At 36.8% G+C, this 20,031-nt stretch overlaps 1 protein-coding gene across 1 annotated transcript in view; it reads right to left on the bottom strand.

The window, feature by feature from the left end:
- The window catches only part of ANGPT1 (angiopoietin 1), a 163,460-nt gene that overhangs the window by 43,603 nt on the left and 99,826 nt on the right, over positions 1-20,031 (bottom strand). Inside the window, exons 5-6 of the mRNA XM_062568260.1 lie at positions 18,627-18,754; positions 13,248-13,349 (exon numbers count right to left, since the gene is read on the bottom strand). Of these exons, the coding sequence (XP_062424244.1) occupies positions 13,248-13,349; positions 18,627-18,754 (230 nt within the window). The remainder of the gene's footprint in view (positions 1-13,247; positions 13,350-18,626; positions 18,755-20,031) is intronic.

The raw sequence follows: 20,031 nt of genomic DNA, 5'->3' as shown, positions 1-20,031 counted from the left end.
ATTTTCCCAGTGCTGGCAAGCAAAGGGGACTCCCCTTTGCTCTGTGGCTCAATTGAATTATATTTGTCTTATCTTATTTAGATTACAGTCTATTCAGGATGGAGTACATGTGCCTTTTTAACATTATGTGTTCCCATATGCATACTATATAAACTCCAGACACCATATATAATTATTCTGAAATGATAATCATTTTCCTTCTTCACATTCACACTTCCTTCTCCCTTTTCATATGTGCTATTATGCTAGGATGAAAATCTGTCACTAAGTGGTTTGCTCTCCTGACCAGAGGAAATGAAGTTGGAACAAAAGGGAACAGAAGGAATATAAAAAGGGATATAAAAAAGCTACCCCATTAATTTCGAAAAACTGAATCATTTTAGCAAGAGCTACAGCATTACTGAAACTCAGATTAGAAATGACGAGATAAAGGATGATTCACATTTCGTTTGCACTGCTGAATCTCACCTGAGTCATATTTCTGCTTTATTGAAGAATGAAACTCTTGAAACCAATTTTCATTTTTAGTGCAACACCTTTTTCCTTAGTATATATTATACAAGCTTTTGAGGTTGTATGACTTGGCCTGATTAAAAAAAGCACTGTTTTCGTGCTTGTGTTTTTCAGCAGCAACTTATTTTTAATCAAATTTCTTGCTGTTATGTAACAAAACCAAGGAAGTAAATAGAATATAAAAAGTACCTTCTGAAGCAAGGAATGTTCATAAAGGGAGCTGGTATATTTTCCTAAACAGCTTATATAGCTGGAGAAACAAATAAGGTTTCAGGCACTCTGAGCTTTCTTAGATTTAAACCAGACAGGAGCAGCACATTTCTGTTAAGTACAGGTTTGGGAACAATTGCTCAAAGTATAATTTCATTAAGCTGAACTCAATTGTTTCCAAACTTACTTATTCAGTTTACAGTGTTCTGCTTCTGTTTCAGACCTAAAGAAATACTTACACGCTTGTTTTTCTTTTCTTTTTCTTTTCTTTTTTTTTTTTTTTCTTTTTTTTTCCCAGATACTTTGGTTGGCTTAATAACTACACAGCTTTCCTTGGGTATATTTTACATAGAATGTCCCTGCTACAAGAGCACTACTACTCTGAAAACATATGTAAGGTTTCATGTGCAGAGGAGAATGACATTTCTTTATCAGAAAGGACAGAAAAAATATGAATAAGCTTTGTGCCAGGCTCCTTTAATTGGCTTTCCAGCTCTTGAGCCTGCAAAGTACATTTCAGAATTTTATCTTCAAACACAAAAATCATTTGTTTTTTTTTTTTTCAGCTAGAAAAGTTAAGGAAACAAGCTTGTTCAATTTTAGGCCCACTTGTCTGCTGTTTTCACGCAATACCTTACAAGCGCTTTTGGCAGGGGGATAGACATCTCCCAGGCACTGAGGTCGCAAGGGTTTCAGGACAATTGGTGCCAGGGAACCGCCGCCTCCGCGAGAGAGGCTGCAGCAGAAGCTCCACAGCGGCTGATCAGCACGCACCAAGCCGCCAGCCAAGCGCAGAGGCTCGGCACGCGTTGCCTCTGATGTCCCTTAGAGATCTGGGGCAGATTTGAAGGCCGTATAAGGAGAACTGAAATTATTGCCACAGAGAATCTTAGAAAATAGTAGAGATTTAGGGAGACCATAAGCAATGAGAATAGGACTTTTGTGCAGGGATATAAGACAAAAATCCACAGCAAAGCAAACCTCATTAATTGTACTGTTCATGAAGCAACTCAGTAACTGTTTAAAGAAATGGAAGCATCTCACTTAACAGCATAGTTACGTCTATACCACTCTTTAACTGTGAGGGGTCAGTCCCAAGCAGTCAGATGCCTGTAGCCTCTCCTAAGACCTATGCTTGCCCTCTTCAATGGACAAGGTGTTTGGGTTTGAGAATGGCAAAGAGCATATTGGTAAAACCCAGGAGTTAAAATTAGGAGTCACCTATTCTAAACTCATAGTTGCCCTCAAATACACTCATTTTCTTCTACATATTGTCTCTCTCAACATACTCATCATTTCTGGCATTTATAATCCTATAACAAACACTTCCACTTTTTTTTTTTTTTTTGTGTTAAAATGTTTTATACTTAAACTGAAGGAAGCACATAAAGTGATCCACGTCATCTTCAACTATCCATCTACTTACAAAATAAAAACCTGTATTTCATGAATATCACATTTACAGTTAGCTACTTTTAACTCCCTCTGAAGTCCAGTGGGTTGTAAGCAGTAATCCAAATTCAGCTTTTAAGTGACTGAAGAGACATTATTTTATCATCAGTTTTCTATATTTCATTCACTATGTATGTCCCCAAGTAGAGGGATAAATTCCTTAAACTTTTACATTTTATTCTGAAAAAGTCATTTTGCTTTTTCCTTTAAATTTACATAATGTTTTAGGATGACTGGCAAATCAAAAGCTTTCAATTCAAAGGGAGTCGTTGTCAGAAAGGTCACATAAGGTCAGAAATTTCCAAAAGTTTTCTGAGTTCTCCTATATTTTCTTCATTATCACTCTATGGAGGCTGGGAGAATATAGTATGGAAAGGTGTTTACCTTATTCTGACTTTTTAAGAATCCAGTACTAGCCATAGGCAGTTTACATGAATCTTTTCACTGATCTAACATAGATTTTTTTCATGTTTCATTTTACTATTCACCAACTGAAAACATTAATATTTTTGGTGTTGAAAATGCATAAAGAAGGTATTTTGGAAAAGTTTGATCTGAAACAAGTTAGTTAAGAAGACTTAAAAGTATGGGCCACTTAATAAAACATATGCTTCATCAAGGAGTAATTATGTGATATTTTGTACTAGGTTTAGAATTGTTACTAAATTGTTCTTGTACACATGATAATATGACTTATTTTCAGAGAAAAATAATGACACAGTATTAAAACTTATTGCTAGTTTGAATCCTATTTATGTACTAGGACAGGGCAAAGGACTTTTCTGATTCTTTATGTCTATTTCTATACAATAAATTCTGTAAATTCTGACACAGTCCCTAATCATTATGTTAAAAGAAAAAAAAAAGAACAATAGCAATTTTCTACTTCTCTAAAAACATTAAAGCACTTAGAACCAGGAATCACAGAAAATTGTACCATATTTTATAAGCTTTTTATCAGATAACATCCAGACTCTCCATCACTTCATTTCCAATTGTACGGTGATTAACAGTCAAAACTACTAACATAGTCATGAGCAGAAAGAAACTGAATTCAATACTAGTTTTAAAAACGACCTGAAGAATTTACAAAGTTGATACTAATTCAAAAATAATAAGTATGGTGCAAAAGAGTTTTATTAGCTTTGGCAAAATCTGTGCGGGTATCCTACTTGAATCATGTTACTCCAAGTTCATTAAACAATTATCTCTCTTACTTTATTTATTTTGTCTGATAATGTTCATAGGAAGCTTTGACTTTTTATAGACAAAACAAAATTTAAACCAGACACAGTCAATATATCCTATGGGTTCATCTCCTGTCAGACAATTCACTGAAGAAAGCAGATAATAATTCAGTGTTTTACAGCAACAGTCTTCTCAGAAGTCATAAAGAATAATCAGCTCCTTTTGCCTTAGCTGGGAATGTGGAATGGACTTTGTTTAAGAAGATAATTTTTAACAAAGTTCAGTATACTTCTTCATTTCCATCACATTGGATTAATTAATTGCATCTTTATTTACAATAAAATTGTGGCCTATAGACATGACTTTGAAATTCTTCAAAGAACAAGTGTGTTAGTTAATTTTAAGTTAAAGAATGCGGTAAAATACTGTTAAGTATTCAGAATTATTTCTATGGAATATCAGCAAACACTTGGTAGAAAGTTTTAAAAATATGTTTGTGTAGAAGCCAGAGGTATCTTCTCAAAAAAAGTAAAAGAAAATTTAAGTTACTGTCTTGAAGTCTTCTTGATGTCCTTCAGCAGTTCAGATTGTTGCACTTCTCTCTAATCCAAATATATTTGTAGACATACAGAAAATGGCTTCACTTATTCCTTTTCCCTTTTCATACACATACAGAGTCAGTGGCAACAGACTGGTAAGGGAAAATCACAGCAATGGACTCCAGATCTGAGGCACAAATCTCACACAAGTACTATTCCAGCAAGGCAAGAGGCCCCTCACAGCTCAGTTTCTTAGAGTTATCCCTATGTAACAGGGAGAGCCAATGCCTCTTCTGCAGCAAGTGTAGATTTAAATCTAACTTCCTTACCATTTAATTAAAAACAGCACAGAATTTCCTATGAAGGTATGTTAGCTTGAGAGCTTCTCTCTCGGACTGCCTTCTTCACGCTAGTGTGAATGGATGCCTGGGAACATAGAGACCCTTAATAAGTGCATCCAAGGCAGACAGATGTGTTTGGGGGAGGAAAAAGCTCAATATTTTTTAATATTTTTTATTCTAAGAAAGACAACTTTGGAGTTTTACTTTAAGAGAATTTTCTGTTTTTCTTTAGAAAGAAAGAAATTTTTAGGGCTGTGCAATAAAATCTAAATCTTAACCCCCCCCCCCCCAAAAAAAAAAAAAAAAAAAGATCAGAAGTACCTTTGTTTCACTTTAGGCCAAAAAAAAAAAAAAAATACCAAATGGAGTTAGGACTTATCTCCATTTTTTCACAAAAGATTCAGATTCATCCAAAATAACAAAGATGCTCATGACCACAAATAGGTGTGTTATAGAAAAGACCAACATTCAAAGCATATATATCTGAATTTGAGTAGGGACTTGAATCTTAGTCAGATAACTCATCTAAATGTCCTAAAAATCAAACATGCAGGTTGCTGTTCTTTCTCTCCCTGGGGCCCTACTGGGACATTAAATAATTTAATAATAATAAAAAAAAAAGATAGCAGAGTCAAATATTTATAGTGCTAATTCGACATGAGATCCAAGCTGAAAGGCTGCTCCAGTGAGTTCCAAATGGAAGAGATCAGACAGGAGATGCTCAGAATTGTCATGATGAAAGCACAAACCTGTGATGAGGGAGGACAGCAGAGCAAGTACTTGAGGATCTCCTCTACAGCTCTACTGAATGTTCAGATCACTCATTAAAAAAAAAAAAAAAAAAAAAAAAAAAAAAAAAAAGTCAAAGTCTCACCTGACTTCTGTGAAACAGGATTTCCATCTGTTGGTTAGAATGCTTCTTTAATAAATAATTAGTCTTACCCATGATGCTCTACTAAAGGTGGGTAGCATAATTAAGCTGAATTGTGATGTCATTAATATTTATTAAAAATCTGACATCTCAGGAATATCTTACATGGTTTGTTTTATTAACAGCTTTTGGTAGACCAAGTACGTCTTACTCACACATACATTAATGGTGTTACATTGAAGCACTGAAGGCAGAGTAGACAAGTGAATATATAGTTATGCATCAACACAACTCTTGAAATTTATGTTCTCCAGCAAGATTTACATAGGGAAGACTACAATACTACAGTACAAACCAGTTAATACAAAACTGTGTTCCAAAACAAGACTATGTTTTACTTCATCTATCTCCAGAAAGTAAAGATGATTTTTTATGTAGTAGCATCTCCTTTGGTGCTCAAACTGGAGAGATTCAAAGCCCTCTGAAAAAACATTGCTTTTTCCTTACTCCTGTAAATCATACTACAGAAATGCACACTATGGGATAAGCCTTGGTCAGGACCAGAATAGCATCATGAGTACATTTTCATAGAACTGAATACTATCTTTCACCACTTCGATATCATGTCTGTCCTCACTGGACGTGCTGGATTTAGTCCTCACTAGAAATAGAGAGCATAGTGTCTCTTTCTATGAGAAAGAGAAGCTAATGAAAGTGACAATCGTGTGAGTAATAGCTTCAGTCAGAAATGAGTTTTTAATAAAGTGGCATGGCATGTGAATCTTTATCAAAGAGGGGTGGGTCGCCACGAAAGGCATTACTCATGGAGTATCTTAAAACACACTCCAGTCACCAAAAATCATTTTCTTATATACAAATTACTTAGTAAATATTAGAAAGAAACAAATTGCTTGCATGTCTTCTATTCCAATCACTTCAAGTAAACAATTTTTTCAGGTGTAACCAACTTATTAACTCATTACTTTGAAGTATACTACTATGAGAAATGTACTTGTTGCATACATGCTACAAAATATTCAGGCTTGAAGTGTGCTTTTTAAATCTCATTGTACTCACAACACAGTCTCATAAGTTTATCTATTTATCGTAATAATTCAAAAAAATTTTTGTTTAGATTATAGAAGCAACACACCTTCTCTCTTTTCCAAGGACACAAATTCCCTAGTTCTTTCCTTTCTCCCAGTTTTCTACCCTGTGCTCAAATCCTTCATTTACAGGATGGCCTATGATGATATTCCAGAACACTTTACATAACTCTTCACACTACTAGTACTAGTAGAATGAAAAGATACTACTGTTTCAGCAGAAGGAACTGCAGAGTATGCCTTCAGCAAGATAGGTAGATAGATATATGGGGCACAGACAGCATCCTCAGGGCTTTTCTCCTTCCACAAACCTTCCCAATTAGTTCCACAAACTATTCCCAAACCTTCTTCAAAATGAGTCTCCTTGTTCTATTCTCCAGACTAACGGTCTTTCCTTTCCAAAACATTCCTCTGTATCCGCTCATCCATCCAACCTGTTCCACTATGCCACAGAGGGAAGGATAAGCTGCTCTGAAGAGGACTCTGAGCAGCTCCTGCTGCTCTGCAAATCTGAAGAAGGTAGCGCAGAATAATCCATATGCTAACACCTAAGCTTTCTCTTCTCCCAAAACAAGGTAGCCTCATGCAAACTGCATTGGGAATGGTTTAATATCCTATATTATTTTGGGAATGCTAGTTGAATCAGGCCAAAACCGCACTAAAAACAATGATGCATTTAACCTTGCATCACAAGACAGTGCTCATATCTAGGCTATAGCCCTTTTCAGTGTGTTAATACAGATATGGCCTAAGAGTTGAGTAAGAAGGAACTGAGTCAAACATGAGTTCTTACTCATATTCCATCCACTGGCTCCCTTCTGTGCAAGAGAGAGAAACACAGAAGCTCTTGTTAGCAGGAAGACACAGGTTAGCTTGTTATCGGAAGCCACTGTAAAAGTTTGCCGTTAGGGTGATCATAGCCAGACAATTTTGAGGTAACAACAGTGGAGATGAAAACGTCTCATTCATATGAGATCAATCAACAATCACAATTTTAAAGATTATACATCTGAACATATGCACATTAAGTGCAATGTTCTGATGTTTGGCTCACACTTCCTTGAGTTACTGTTTGCAAAGGAGAAAAAAAAAAAAAAAAAGATTTGAATGTAGCTCAAGTCAAACTGAATGGAGAAAACCTCTTACTGTCCTAAAATCACAAGCCTATTAGTAGATAGAGATCTCTAGCTCTTATGTGCGTCTATGTTCTCAACATGAAGATAAAGGTTTCCTATTTTTAGATACTTGTCAAAACTAAAAAATCCTTACTGGAAAGTTGATAAGTGTTGTTAATTCCTGTAAACATCAGTAGCATCTGTCTTAAGCTCCCTAGTAGGAATTAATTAAATTAGGCAAAGTTAGTCTCAGTGGCCATTTCAGTACTTGACATCTTGATAATCCAGTGAACTACATTACATACTTTAAAACTTTAGCAGGAATGAAGAACCAAGAAATGAACTTTCGAAAAATTAGGTTAATATGAAATAGTCACAGTGCTGTGTTTAGAACTGTTATTTGATAGTATTTGACTTTTCTTTTAAAGAATACAGGTACATAGCAAATGGATATAACACTACTGCAAATATCACACTGCTACAAATGCAAACATTACAAAGATTTCATGGCCATATCAATGCTTTACATAGCTTAATTACTTATAATCCACAAGAGGACACAAAATTAATTCAGAATAGCCAGCTTTAACATAACTGAGAATTATGAAAAACATTGTTTCCATAATAGTAGCATTTAAATTATGTGCATTTTTTTCAGTTAAGAACATTCCACTCCACCAAGCCATATGGTTTATGTATCTTTTGTTTTAAAAATAAACACATTTTAAATTGTTTTCCACTAAAATAGTGGAACAGGAATCATGAAGCATACACAAACAATTCTGAAATACGCCTTCTGCAGTGTTTTTATGCAGTCAGCCTCTCATTTGAAAAAGAAAGTGGTAAACATAATCTAATGCAACTGGAAGGGATAGGAGCTCTGTCTGTAGTTGTTTGATTCTTTGTGTTTGGGGAAAAAAAGAATGTGTGCTTTCTTTGTAAATAGACAAAACTGCATTAGAGAAATATCCATCATCAATTACAATTCCAAAAGGGAACAGCACAACAGCTTGAGTTTTTGCCTCTCTGTTCAGGTCAAACACAATGTTAACTGTGGTGAGGACCTTTTTCCAAGAAGAATAAAAGTGTGAGTTAGTATTGCTACTGAAGCTATATGGAACAAATAATGGTAGAGCTTAGAGACAGGAAAGGTGGACAGAAGGAACTATAAGAAAACTGAAAATTGGAACTGAAACTTTCACAAAAGGAATTAAAACAAGAGCTAAAACAGCTGGAGACCACAAAAGGAATTAGGAGACAAATGCTGGACACTTTTGCAAATAAGAATTAAATTTAAGCAACATCTGGAAACTTTCAGAATGGACTGAGAGATGGCAGTAAAAAATAAATCTTTGTTCAGGCAGACCAAGAAGCCTAAATACAGTTTGCAGTCTGTAGGACTTGCAAGGACTGGCAAGATGAACACATGAGGTGACTAACAACCTGACTGTCAGGAACCAGAAAGTGCTTCAGGAATTGTCTGAGACCTCAACTCAAGATAGATCTTCTGTATAAAGGTAAACTGTAGCATGAATATTAAAAATGGTAAAAAAAAAAAAAAAAAATCATACCTAGAAGGAAGTCTGTGGCTTATAGGTCAAAGATGAAGCCAGCTGTTTTCAGGTAAGTAGAAGGCATGGATCACAGGACTTGTTATCCTAATTGTAATTCACTGGGAAGGTCAGATTATTCCAGTTAACATAATGAAAATCCCCACTAGAACTACTTCCCAAAATATTTTCTGAGATAATTCTAGTAACCTTTCTGCCGTCCAACTCTTAGGGCATTGCAGAATCTAGGCCATGGAAAAAATGTAAATTGTACCGCTCTGGTATCATCCCAAATAGGCACCATGGAGCTAGCTGTCAATCTTACCAAAAGCTTTCGGTTATCAGAAATAGCTGTCAGCTGCTATCAGTTAAAAGAAGAGAAATGGAAGAAATCTCAACTGAAATGGAAGTGGTTTTGTAGACGTGCTTTTCAGGCACATGCAGATGCTGGTGATGACTCTAAGATAAGTGGGTGGTAGACTTGTTTTAAGCACTAAGCTGGTGTTCAACTCTCAGATCACTATCAGCAATGTGAGAGTAAGGACGGTGGGATTTACCACTGACCTTCGGTACTGCCGCAAACAACCAAAAGAAGAACCTGCTGCTAATCAGGAAGATAGGAGGTGGTTGCCATGAAGCTTAGAAATACAGCTGTGAATCTAATATGTACAAGTAATCCTAATCTAGCCCATGACATTACGAAAGATTAGAAAGGTGATAGCCTTCTTTTATAAGAGAAGAGAAAATAGCAATACTCTATCAACTGAGACATGCAGTACAACTAAATGCTGACATGTAGGAAAACAAAAAAGGCTAGAGAAATGAATGTTGTAGGTTGACCAAGGCACACGATTTCATATACCTATTGAGAGTCTTTCTCCAATGACAGAAAGCAAGTAAATAACTTTAAAAGTTTGAGGAAGCCCCCAATAGACATGCCTCCCAGCAAGCCCCTAGGGAACTGATAGCAAATGTTTGGCTTTTGAGTGTGGAATAACTGTGAAATTTATGGAAATTATTAAACTAGATGTGCTAAAAAGCTAAGGAATAGTGAATCCAATATTCAGTCACCCGATCTGGCAAAAATGGAGACAGTGACTGGGAAAGGTGAACTCATCCAAGAACTGAAAAACTGGAATTTGAGCAAGAAGTCTCAATAGCCAAGTTACTACATGAGCTAATAATTTGTTTGGATTTCATTATTGTTAATAACTGCCTAATAAATGCCAGAAACCATGTCTTAGAAATTCAGCCTTTGGAAACCCCCTTTCTAAAAGTGGCTCAGATTTGCAGATAGTAAGATATAGGTTTTACAACATATTCTCCTTCCAGAGGTCAAAATGTTAACAGTGTTTTGCATTCCCACTCCAAACAAAGAAATATGAATGGTAGAAATCAGTTTCATGCTGATCCTGGCTACTGTTACAGCAGAAATTATTTGATGTTCATCTTTGAATGTTTCTGATAAGCAGCAAACAGCACAATGGAGAATCACAGTTGCAAAATGTGAGAGAGCAGATGTCGTAAATACCAGTAAGAAAAGAATGGGGGGATCAAGTCATAGGGTTTCTTCTGAACCTCTTCCAATTTGTAAATCTGAATGCACAAAATCAAAATGGCTCAAGAGAGTTTGTAGTCAGGAATGAGTTCTTAGAAACAACGATACAGATTACGTCACTACATAAGACTGACACCAAAACCAAATGTTACTGAAAAACACATACATTAAGGAAGAAGATAGTCTTGTATAGTGGAATAAAACCATGTAAGAGGATTTATTTTCATTAGCTATTGTTTAAATACCAAAGAAAGTTTAACTTGATTTTGCACAATGCAGACTGGGCACTAGTGGAAATGGACTCAAAAGAATAGGAGAAAAAGTGCCACTCTTACCAGAATATCACTGATGTTGTGGCAGTTTAAGTTTAGCTTGAGCAATATATTTCCCACTTCTGAAAGATTTATAGCTGCTTTATATCTCTAACCTGTTTCCTGTGTTGATGTTTGGAAAGCATGCTGAACATGAATTGTTGTACTTCCACGTGAGCTGAAGGCACTCACCATATTTCAGGTTAGTGGCCCAAGCTCCCACCCAGCTCAGAAACAGGCAATCAGCGCTTACTTGTAACTCTGACCAGTTTAACATTTCTGCAGATTCTTCTCCAATAAGTAAACATATTGCAAGTAACAGAGGCCCCAGAGACTTACTGTTATTAAATTGCTATGATTTTTTTTTTTAATTTTTGTTAGATTTGGAGCCCTAGTGAGATACAAACACAACAAGAATGTCTTGGCAAATCTGAAAAGTTGTGTCTGAACTATGGGTTGAGGCACCACATTTTAAGTTTAGCCACTCCAAGCATGACCATGTACCTTCATGTCCCCCCGCTGCAATATCCTATTTCCATTGGAAGAAACCCTGGATAGATGTGCCAGGAAGGAGTGGTGATGTGATCCAAAAGACCTTGGCTGAACAGTGGGCTATTACGGCAGGGGTTTTCCTGCCTTGAAGCTCAGACACAATTCCAGTAACATGCAGAACTTGCGTCAGACCAGCTCACCCAGTGTTTGATGGTATGTATAATCACAGCTGGGGGCTTCTGCTAGCTACCTTGGTGAAAAAGCTCAAACGAGCAGAGACAAGCCTATATCCCATCCTTCTTCATGACTTACAAGTGAAAGTACAAAATACATCCTTTTTATTTGGTAGAAGTAACAGGTCTCCTAGAAGACTATGGCTTTCCTAAAGGGAAACAAAATTAACTTGGACTGCTGGAACTACACAAAATCCCCACAAACCAATACTGAAAATATTCAAGCTGTTTCAAAGAAAAAAATGATGAAAATCAGTGACTATGTGAAGGGATATATATAATTTTTCCCACATGGAAAAGCTTTAAAAAGAAGGGCTGTTCTTATTAAATGATCTAAGGAAAAACATAGGAGAACCAAACTGAGCAAACGTCAATAGTTCATACAGTATTCATAAATTAAAACAGCATACATATGCTGTGTGAGTTAGGTTGCATGTACAAATTCCAACTTACTTATAAACAGAACTTACAGAATCCTCAAGTTTCTAGTTCCCCCCAAATAAATCAATGTTATATATTTGTTCCATTTTATTTTACCAAAATCAAGTCATCAGTTTTGAAATTTCCTGCTAAATTAAAACTCCAAAAGGAACCTGATTCTAAACCTTGAAAATCCCTTCAAAAATATCTGCTTGTTATTCTAATCTTATTTTACCTTACATATTTTATGAAATAGATTACGTCATCTGGTTATGCACAGTAGCATGGCTCTGAGTCTGACTACAAGGTCTTAAAGTTTTAGTTTTACCCTTATCATTTATATTATCAAGTAATGTAAAACAAAAGTTGAAATACAAGTATCTGTAAAGTCCCAAATAACATTTCAATTTAATGATCTGATACTCCATTTTTTTTTACTGAAATGACAAGGTCTGTAATAGAATGTTCCCCCATAGAAATTTTTACTGAACTTTCCTTTCCTTTTTTTAAAAAAACTATTTTAAATTCTCTTTCAGGCAGTGCTTTTTAAAAACTGCTATGAAAAAGATTTTCCTATCCCAGACTGATAATAGTTCTAGAAACTGCAATGGGAATGTCGCTACAGAATTCACAGAAATCAAAGCTTGTCCTCAGGGACTCGTGGAAAGAAGCTCCATCAGGAAGTTTGAAAGGAATCAGATAGGGAACAAAAAACTCAGAAGTTATTTATATTGAAGTTGCTTTTTTTTTTTTTTTTGGGGGGGGGGGGGGGGGGACTTGGAAAAGGAAAACAGCCTGCTGAAATCATGTCATCTGTAATTTTGTAAGTTATTTATTTTCTTTTGACCCTATTTGAAGTATCATCATTTCCAGTACATTGGATTGATTGGCAGAGGCATTGTGTGGCTTGGGATAAACCCCAGTATAACTTGTCATTCCTATCTGAGATGCTCCAAGTTTTAAAAGAGTTCTCCTCAGCTGAAAATATCCATGCATGAGGAACATCATCAGATACTTATCACTGCTTAACATCAGAATAAGTCAAAACTTCCAAGGTTCAGACAGCAGCAATCTTCACTGCATATGCCTAGGCATGGCCCGGTTGTAATCTCATTCAAATCTCATCAATTTGAATGCAATTCTAAGTCATGCAGAAAAATACACAACTAAGTACAGAGAATACAGTTATTTTAAATAGTACCAATAATCACAAAATGTAGCTCATAAAAGAGTGTAGGACTACATCATAGTGTTACAGGGAGAAGTATCTGCTGAAGAATATGGGAAGTACTATATGAAATACAGTACTTCTATGAACTATAATGCTATTCCACATTTTTCACCTTACCATTTTATATTCTTTCCAGCCTTTTTGGAAATCCAGACTTCCATCTTCTCGATGTTGTAAAACTGTCCATCCTCCTCCTGCAATTTCCATGTTGCAAAAGACCTATGTAGCAATAAAAAAAAAAAAAAAAAAAGAAGAAGAAGAAGAAGAAACTTGCGTTAGAATTCTGTCAACTCAGAGAGAGAAAGAGGACAAAAAAAAGTATTTGTGAATAATGGAATTAAAGAACTTGGTTTTCATACAGATTCACCCCTATGCCCCGATGGTATCCTCAGTCCCTTCATTACAATAGCTCTGCCTGTGTCCACTGGGATTCACACAGCAATGTCTCCTGTGCTTCCAGCACATTACCTGACCACTCTGACAAGCTCTGTCATCCTCCTCAGCATCCTCAGCTTTCAGAATTATTAATTAATAATTAATATTACATTCAGTAATATTTTGTAGCACTTGTAGCAGAGTATCATTCTAAGAAAGACAGAAAATACCAATTCATGGAATTCAAAATGTAGCACAGAGGCAAATGCTCCGTTATGATTTTGCTCTGTATTATAATTCACATAATTACAATTATGATTTGCTCTGTGTGTCAGGTAGTACCAAAAACATGGGTCATCTATCTCAGTCTAATCTGCTTTACAGGTGAAAAAGAACACTGATGAGATCAGGTTTAAGAAAAGAGGTTTCCTGGATAAACTCAGAAGACCAATAAAGAACCTTAAGATCATCTCCTACCACAATTCGACTAATAAAATTCTAAATTAGATACTGAAGTTCTATATATTAAGGATAATTTATGCCCCAACAATTTTGCTAAAGCTTGATGTAAGACTATTATGTCAACTGAAATCTACTAACAATCTTGAATAATCCAAATAACAATTAAAATGGATATTTCATTTTCATTTATTCATTTTACTTTTCTTATATTATCCTTCTTCAGTTACAAAAGATAAATTACGGAATATTATGAAATACAGTTTATCCATTCATTTTTTTTTCTTATTGGGCAAGGAATAGTACTCATTAGCGCTCCTATTTTTGTATGACACTGGATTTTAAGACCTGACTAAGTTTCTTGGGGTTACTCACTGAAGCAAATTTTCTTAATTTTCATTCTTATGTACTCATCCATCCCATACTGGCACTGCAACTACCTTAAATTTCACTTTAGTATGCCCTTGAACAGTCATATCCCCCTTCTAAAGTAAGATGCCAGTTTGTAAGGTTGAAGAGGTGCCACCAATACGCTCTGCCTTTGACATTCACATCAACAAGTGCAGAGCCAACTCATTCAACAGTGGCCGATAATTTAAAGTTCCAAGTTGCTTCACCACATCGAAGGTCACCAGTTCAGTTAAATAAAGATTCCTCCCTTAGTTGACTAGAGAACCACTTTTCACCCTCAGGCAAAATAGTTTCAAATCTTTTCTGCTCTCACACATTGTCACAGTAATCCTGTGCAAGTATTTTTGTTTTAATTTACTCCAGCCACGCTAAGTCCCTGCATAGGTACAGGAAGGAAACTGAATACTGAATAGTGCAAACATGTGAACTTGATTTTGGGCAACCACAAGAAAACCCACAATTTGCTAGACAAACATTTTGGCCCTATTACTCCTTCAGGGAAGACACTGTGAGTCAAAACATTTATCTACAGGATTTAATTTCTTTAGTCTGATTTACAGTGAGAATTTCTAAATGATGGATTCACTTATAAGTCTTCTCAAGCTTCCAGGAAACTACTGCCAATTTTTAATACATTAAATCCTGAACTATATTAGGAACACTAATAGTAAAGATTCAGAAAATGTCTTTTTGTACTAAAATATAATAAAATACATATAAAAATACTTTGATGCTTTCTGAATGATATAGCAGATTACAAGAGAAAACCGCACAGTGACAGAAAGATTTACAGCACCACATTATTCACTAACCATCATCGTGAGGTCTGGTGTTCTTGTGGTAGTAGACACAAACACCTGCTGTATTAACAGTACTGCCAAGCTGATTATAGATGCTGGCTATGCATGACTCTGACTAACACATGTCCTGGACTGGCTTCTGTCCCAGACAAGGTCAAGGCACTGAGCCATTCAACACCTTTTAACATATTCTGATGTTTAATACTCTACCAAAAGCTATAAGGACAAAGAAAAGCGGCTTTGAATTTTTATGCATCTCTAGATTCTATCGTTAGTAAAAAAGACCTGATTTAGATTTAAAGGACCTCCAAAGCATTGCACATTTGCGCTTCCTTGAATGCATAGAAACAAAACCCCAAGCTACTAAATAACATACATGGGATTATTTATACATATTTTAATTGCATGAATTAAATTATTATAAGTTTTGTAATAACCATTTAGAGTTCAGCACAATTTTACAATAAATAAAAAGAGATATGTGTTGCATTTTAAGTGCTTGCCCATTAAGAATTAGTGTGTCTAATTGTTGGCTTGCAGCAAAAAGCTCAAGACCAGCCGTTTAAGATTGGGGGAATGCATCTCTGCTATGCAGGCACCACGCCTGGTGCAGACCATGTCAGGAGCACAAGCCCCACAATACCTGGAGCCTGCACACATCTAGTGAGTTAAATCTCTGGCAGATACACACACGGTGACTGCCACAGGGAGGTTCAGAGGTGCCACAGGTACTCAGCCCAGTCGTCCTCCAGCCTCCTTTGGTTCCTGAAATGGCAACAACCCCTCTGCTGCAGCCTTTCTTCTGCCCTACAACCAAGGTACTTTCTCCTGCAGCCGGCTCTCACTCCGCAAGGTGACCCAGAGGTCTCTTCTTCTCCCCTGTGCTCACACGGTGGCTTGGGCACCATCATCCATCCGCACCATCAGGCAAGACAGGCGCACACACAAGCACACTCAATAACACCAAAATAAGCTGTTCTAGTTAGCTCAATGCTTTCAGTCTATCTTTTTCTTTCCCGTCTAAAAAATATAGAATATTTTTAAGGTCCTTTCAAATAGAAATGAGTCACTAATTTTTGGTGGAAGTTTGGAAAACATTTTAAGTTAATGAACTGTTGAAGACAGAGGCATGAAAGAAAGATTTCAGTCTAACTTTGTAAGTGGAGAGTAAATGGGAGGATTGTTTAAAATATGCAAAGAATCAAGCATATGCAGATGAGGCATATAAATGGCACAGAGTTGTAAGTACGGAGGATAATGCTCTACAAATATATGAAGATATAAATGCCAAAAGACTAGGAGAACTGACAGTAACAGATGATCAAGGGATATTTTCTGTTGAATGTCTGGATTCTAAGAAGCATCTCTTAGGAAATATAACACGAAATGAGAACATTTTTGTGACCTAAAGCGTCAAATTGCTATAAATGAGAAAGTTGCCAGTGGCTGCAGATATTACAGGAGGTAACAATCTATTAAGACTTACTTAAGACTTAGTGGTGTGGTGCATCACACTGTGGTATTCCAGATAGCTGAACTGGCTTTAAATGAGTGGGTATGTCTCCCCGGAATACCTATGAAGCTACAGCACGGGTCCCAGATGCAATCTCACTGTGTCGATGTGGTGCTACCTCTGAGCTAATTAGTCCTGGCACAGTGCTGTGCTGATGTGATTTTGAAGCTATCTCAGCAGGAGTTAGTTCAGCTATCTCTGCACAGCAGTACCTTGCAAGCTGTTAATGCAGCCTTAGTGTCTGAAAAAACCATCTGTTAAAGCAATCAGCATCCTCACTTGACTAGCATGAATGTGCACAGGAACAGCTCTTACTGTATTATCGCTAGGGCTGACACAGGTGCTAGCAGAAACACCCCCACCACACTCGCACATGCTCTTCCATTTTCTTGTCAAAAGAGGAAGCAAAATAAAATAGAGCCTACTGGAAAAAATAATGCAGTGATATCAATCGTGTTGTGCCGCTTTATTCAGTGATAACAGTGTCTGCAAACAAGGATATATCAGAAACGGCATGTAGCTTCCATAGCGTCACTGTCTTTATATTCCCAGTGAAGTACATTTAAGTTAAATGCACCAGGAGCAGCACTGCTCTAGTGCTTTCAGATAATCATCATTTTCCATTATAACAAAGCTTTTAGGAGTGGTTTACGAACCTAAATAACTCTGAGATAAGCCACTGCCAATTTGCATATTCAATCCAGACTTTAAAGGTGCACCTGTGTTCTGAACTGAACAGCTTATACGGCACTACCTCCTGTCCTCTTGTCTTCTTCAGTAAAGCTTAAGGGGGTCTCTGTATTTTGCTATAATCATGTCAATTATTTATCCATTCGCTTTCATCAGAGTTGTGCTGACCTTCGCCCATAGCGTTCTCCCACTCTTGCTCTATTGAAGGTTTAATGAACTCTAATTCCTTAGTAAACTACAATGTCTTGACATTTATAGGTTTCCAAAGGTCTGTAATAAAACCAAATTCACTTTAGAAATAATTTTTACATATATTAGTATTTTGCCATAGACTGGTTACAGAAAGTAAAAATTTGTAGCATTTGTTATTGCCTCTTTCTGTTTACAGGGTCACCATTTTACTACAGTAAAAATAGATTAATCAGAAATATACTGTTCCCTCTCTGCTATTTGGCCCACTGCTATGTTCCACTGCAGTTTCATCTCCCAGGTAGCAAGTCATCAGCCTTGTCAGGGGCTACTGCAACAGTGCTCTCTCAGGGGAGAGCTAGCACTCCTCCACCTACAAGTTAGCCTGAGGTTAGTCTTTCATGTCCCAGCTATAGCTGGCTCAGCCACCTTAGCCCCAAAAGCCTTCTGAAACCGTTCCTCCTTACAGATTAATGCTTTGTTTTCATTAAAAGACATCTCAGGAATGTTTCATTTTATAGAGAAGCGTAGATAAGTATATGTTTCATCATCTCAAGCTCTGCTAATGTTGTGCTCTCCACAGCCAAAGAGACTCCTTCCTGCTCCCTACAGGAAATGCAGCCTTCCCTAAGTCTTCTGTATCTTTAGAAACAACTAATTCTGGTACTTCTTCGTCCGTGTTACCAAATAATCTCCACATCAGCCTCCCATTACAGCATTTTACTAGTTCTTTTCTAAACTGTAACACAAACTTATTTCTGACCGTTGTCTGATTCAACTGAACTTGCAGGGCAGGAGGAAGCGAGTCAGCTTTTGACTGGTGGAATTTAGGAAGGATTCTCTGTCGATGAGAAAGAAGGATGACTGGAATTATACTCTACAAATAATTTATCATTTGCTTCACTCTACTGTATTTTTTTTAATTGAAGGTAGCCCAGATTATTTATATCAGTACAATCATTTGCTGAACTAAAACTGCCATAAAGATTGGAAGTGTTCGCTTAAGGCCAAGGCAGCATCAGTGTCAATAAACAAAACAAATACAACGATACATTTTACCTTTTTAGGATCTGACACGTTGTTAATGTAAATAGTGTAGACACCACTTTTATTGAAGCCAGATTGGTATACGTCTGCACAGTCTCTGAATGGCTTTTCTTCCTCCTTTTTTGCATTCTTTAGTAAAACTGCAAAATAAAAAAATGATAATGCAAGTTACAGCAGCAACCTTAGGCAATACTATATTGAGCAATAACACTTTAGGACAAGTTAGTCCTTTGAAACCTACATAGTAATAACTGTACTTTGGTCCTTACACAATTAGTGCATTTGACAAATTTTAACTACTAAAGGATTAATATGAACTCCTCAGTCAAACAGCAAGTAAGTCATGACACAAATGCCTAAATAGAGCATCTTGCGTTGCAGCTGATGATAAAGTAAACAGGTTACTTCTGAACCCTGGACAGCTGCAGGTGTCCTGCCTGTCTAACAGCATGTCTGGTAGATAGCCAAGCATCCTTACGCCTGTGACAGCATCTTGGGGCAGACAAGCTTGTTCAGTGCCGTGATCTGAGCCAGAGATTCATGAGACAGGAACACAGAAGACTGCAAGGAGAGAGCCTGTGCCCATTCTCCAGGAGATGCTGCCTTTTAAACAGCTCAGGGGCTTGGGGCAAGAGAGCAGTTTCTTTAACTTTTGCTTGGGACGGAGAAGGACAGAGAATTATTTTATGATCTTCCTGTCTACATACTAGTTGCTAGAAGCTACCCATGGAAAAAAAGAAAAAAGAGTGCTACTGAAGTCAGTTGTTTAGAGGTATGATTTAGTCCCTGGATTTATCTTTTTTTAAGGCAGAGTATAGGAAAATAATTAACGTTAGAACACCAGCAAAGACCTTGAATCTGTGTATCACAGATATACTATATGCTTACAGCCTGGGCTGAGAAATCAAGAGGATAAAATATTTGAAGATCACAGTCTTGAACAACCAGGAGGTTACCCAAAGTAGTAAAATCTGAGAGAGTTTCTTTACAAACAAAAGTAGCCTGATCCCACACGATAGCGAAGGATATGACTTCATTCCAACAACACATACTTTAAGCACATCAGTATTCCCATGGAAATCTATCAGTCTACTCAGATTCTTAAAGCTAAACATGTCCTTAAGTGCTGTGCAGGGCCTAGGCCAGCACTTCATTAATCCCTACAATAAGGAAACAGCATTTAAATCCTCCGGACACACTCATCGTCTGTGACAGCTACATCTTTTTTATATTTGGCTTGAAAATGTAGGGTAAGGTATGCCTTATTCACTCTCAATGAAGTGGCCTACACTGCAAATCTTGTGCTTAATGATGATGGTGCACAAAAGAGCTTGCACAGCATGTGGGACTATCCAGGCTGTAAGATGGTATGCAATAATACCAAGGCTTTGCAGGTTGATATACAATCTTCCCACCT

This window comes from Rhea pennata, chromosome 2 (assembly GCF_028389875.1).
Source record: "Rhea pennata isolate bPtePen1 chromosome 2, bPtePen1.pri, whole genome shotgun sequence".
Taxonomy (NCBI): domain Eukaryota; kingdom Metazoa; phylum Chordata; class Aves; order Rheiformes; family Rheidae; genus Rhea; species Rhea pennata.
This window is presented reverse-complemented; position numbering and strand designations above follow the sequence as displayed.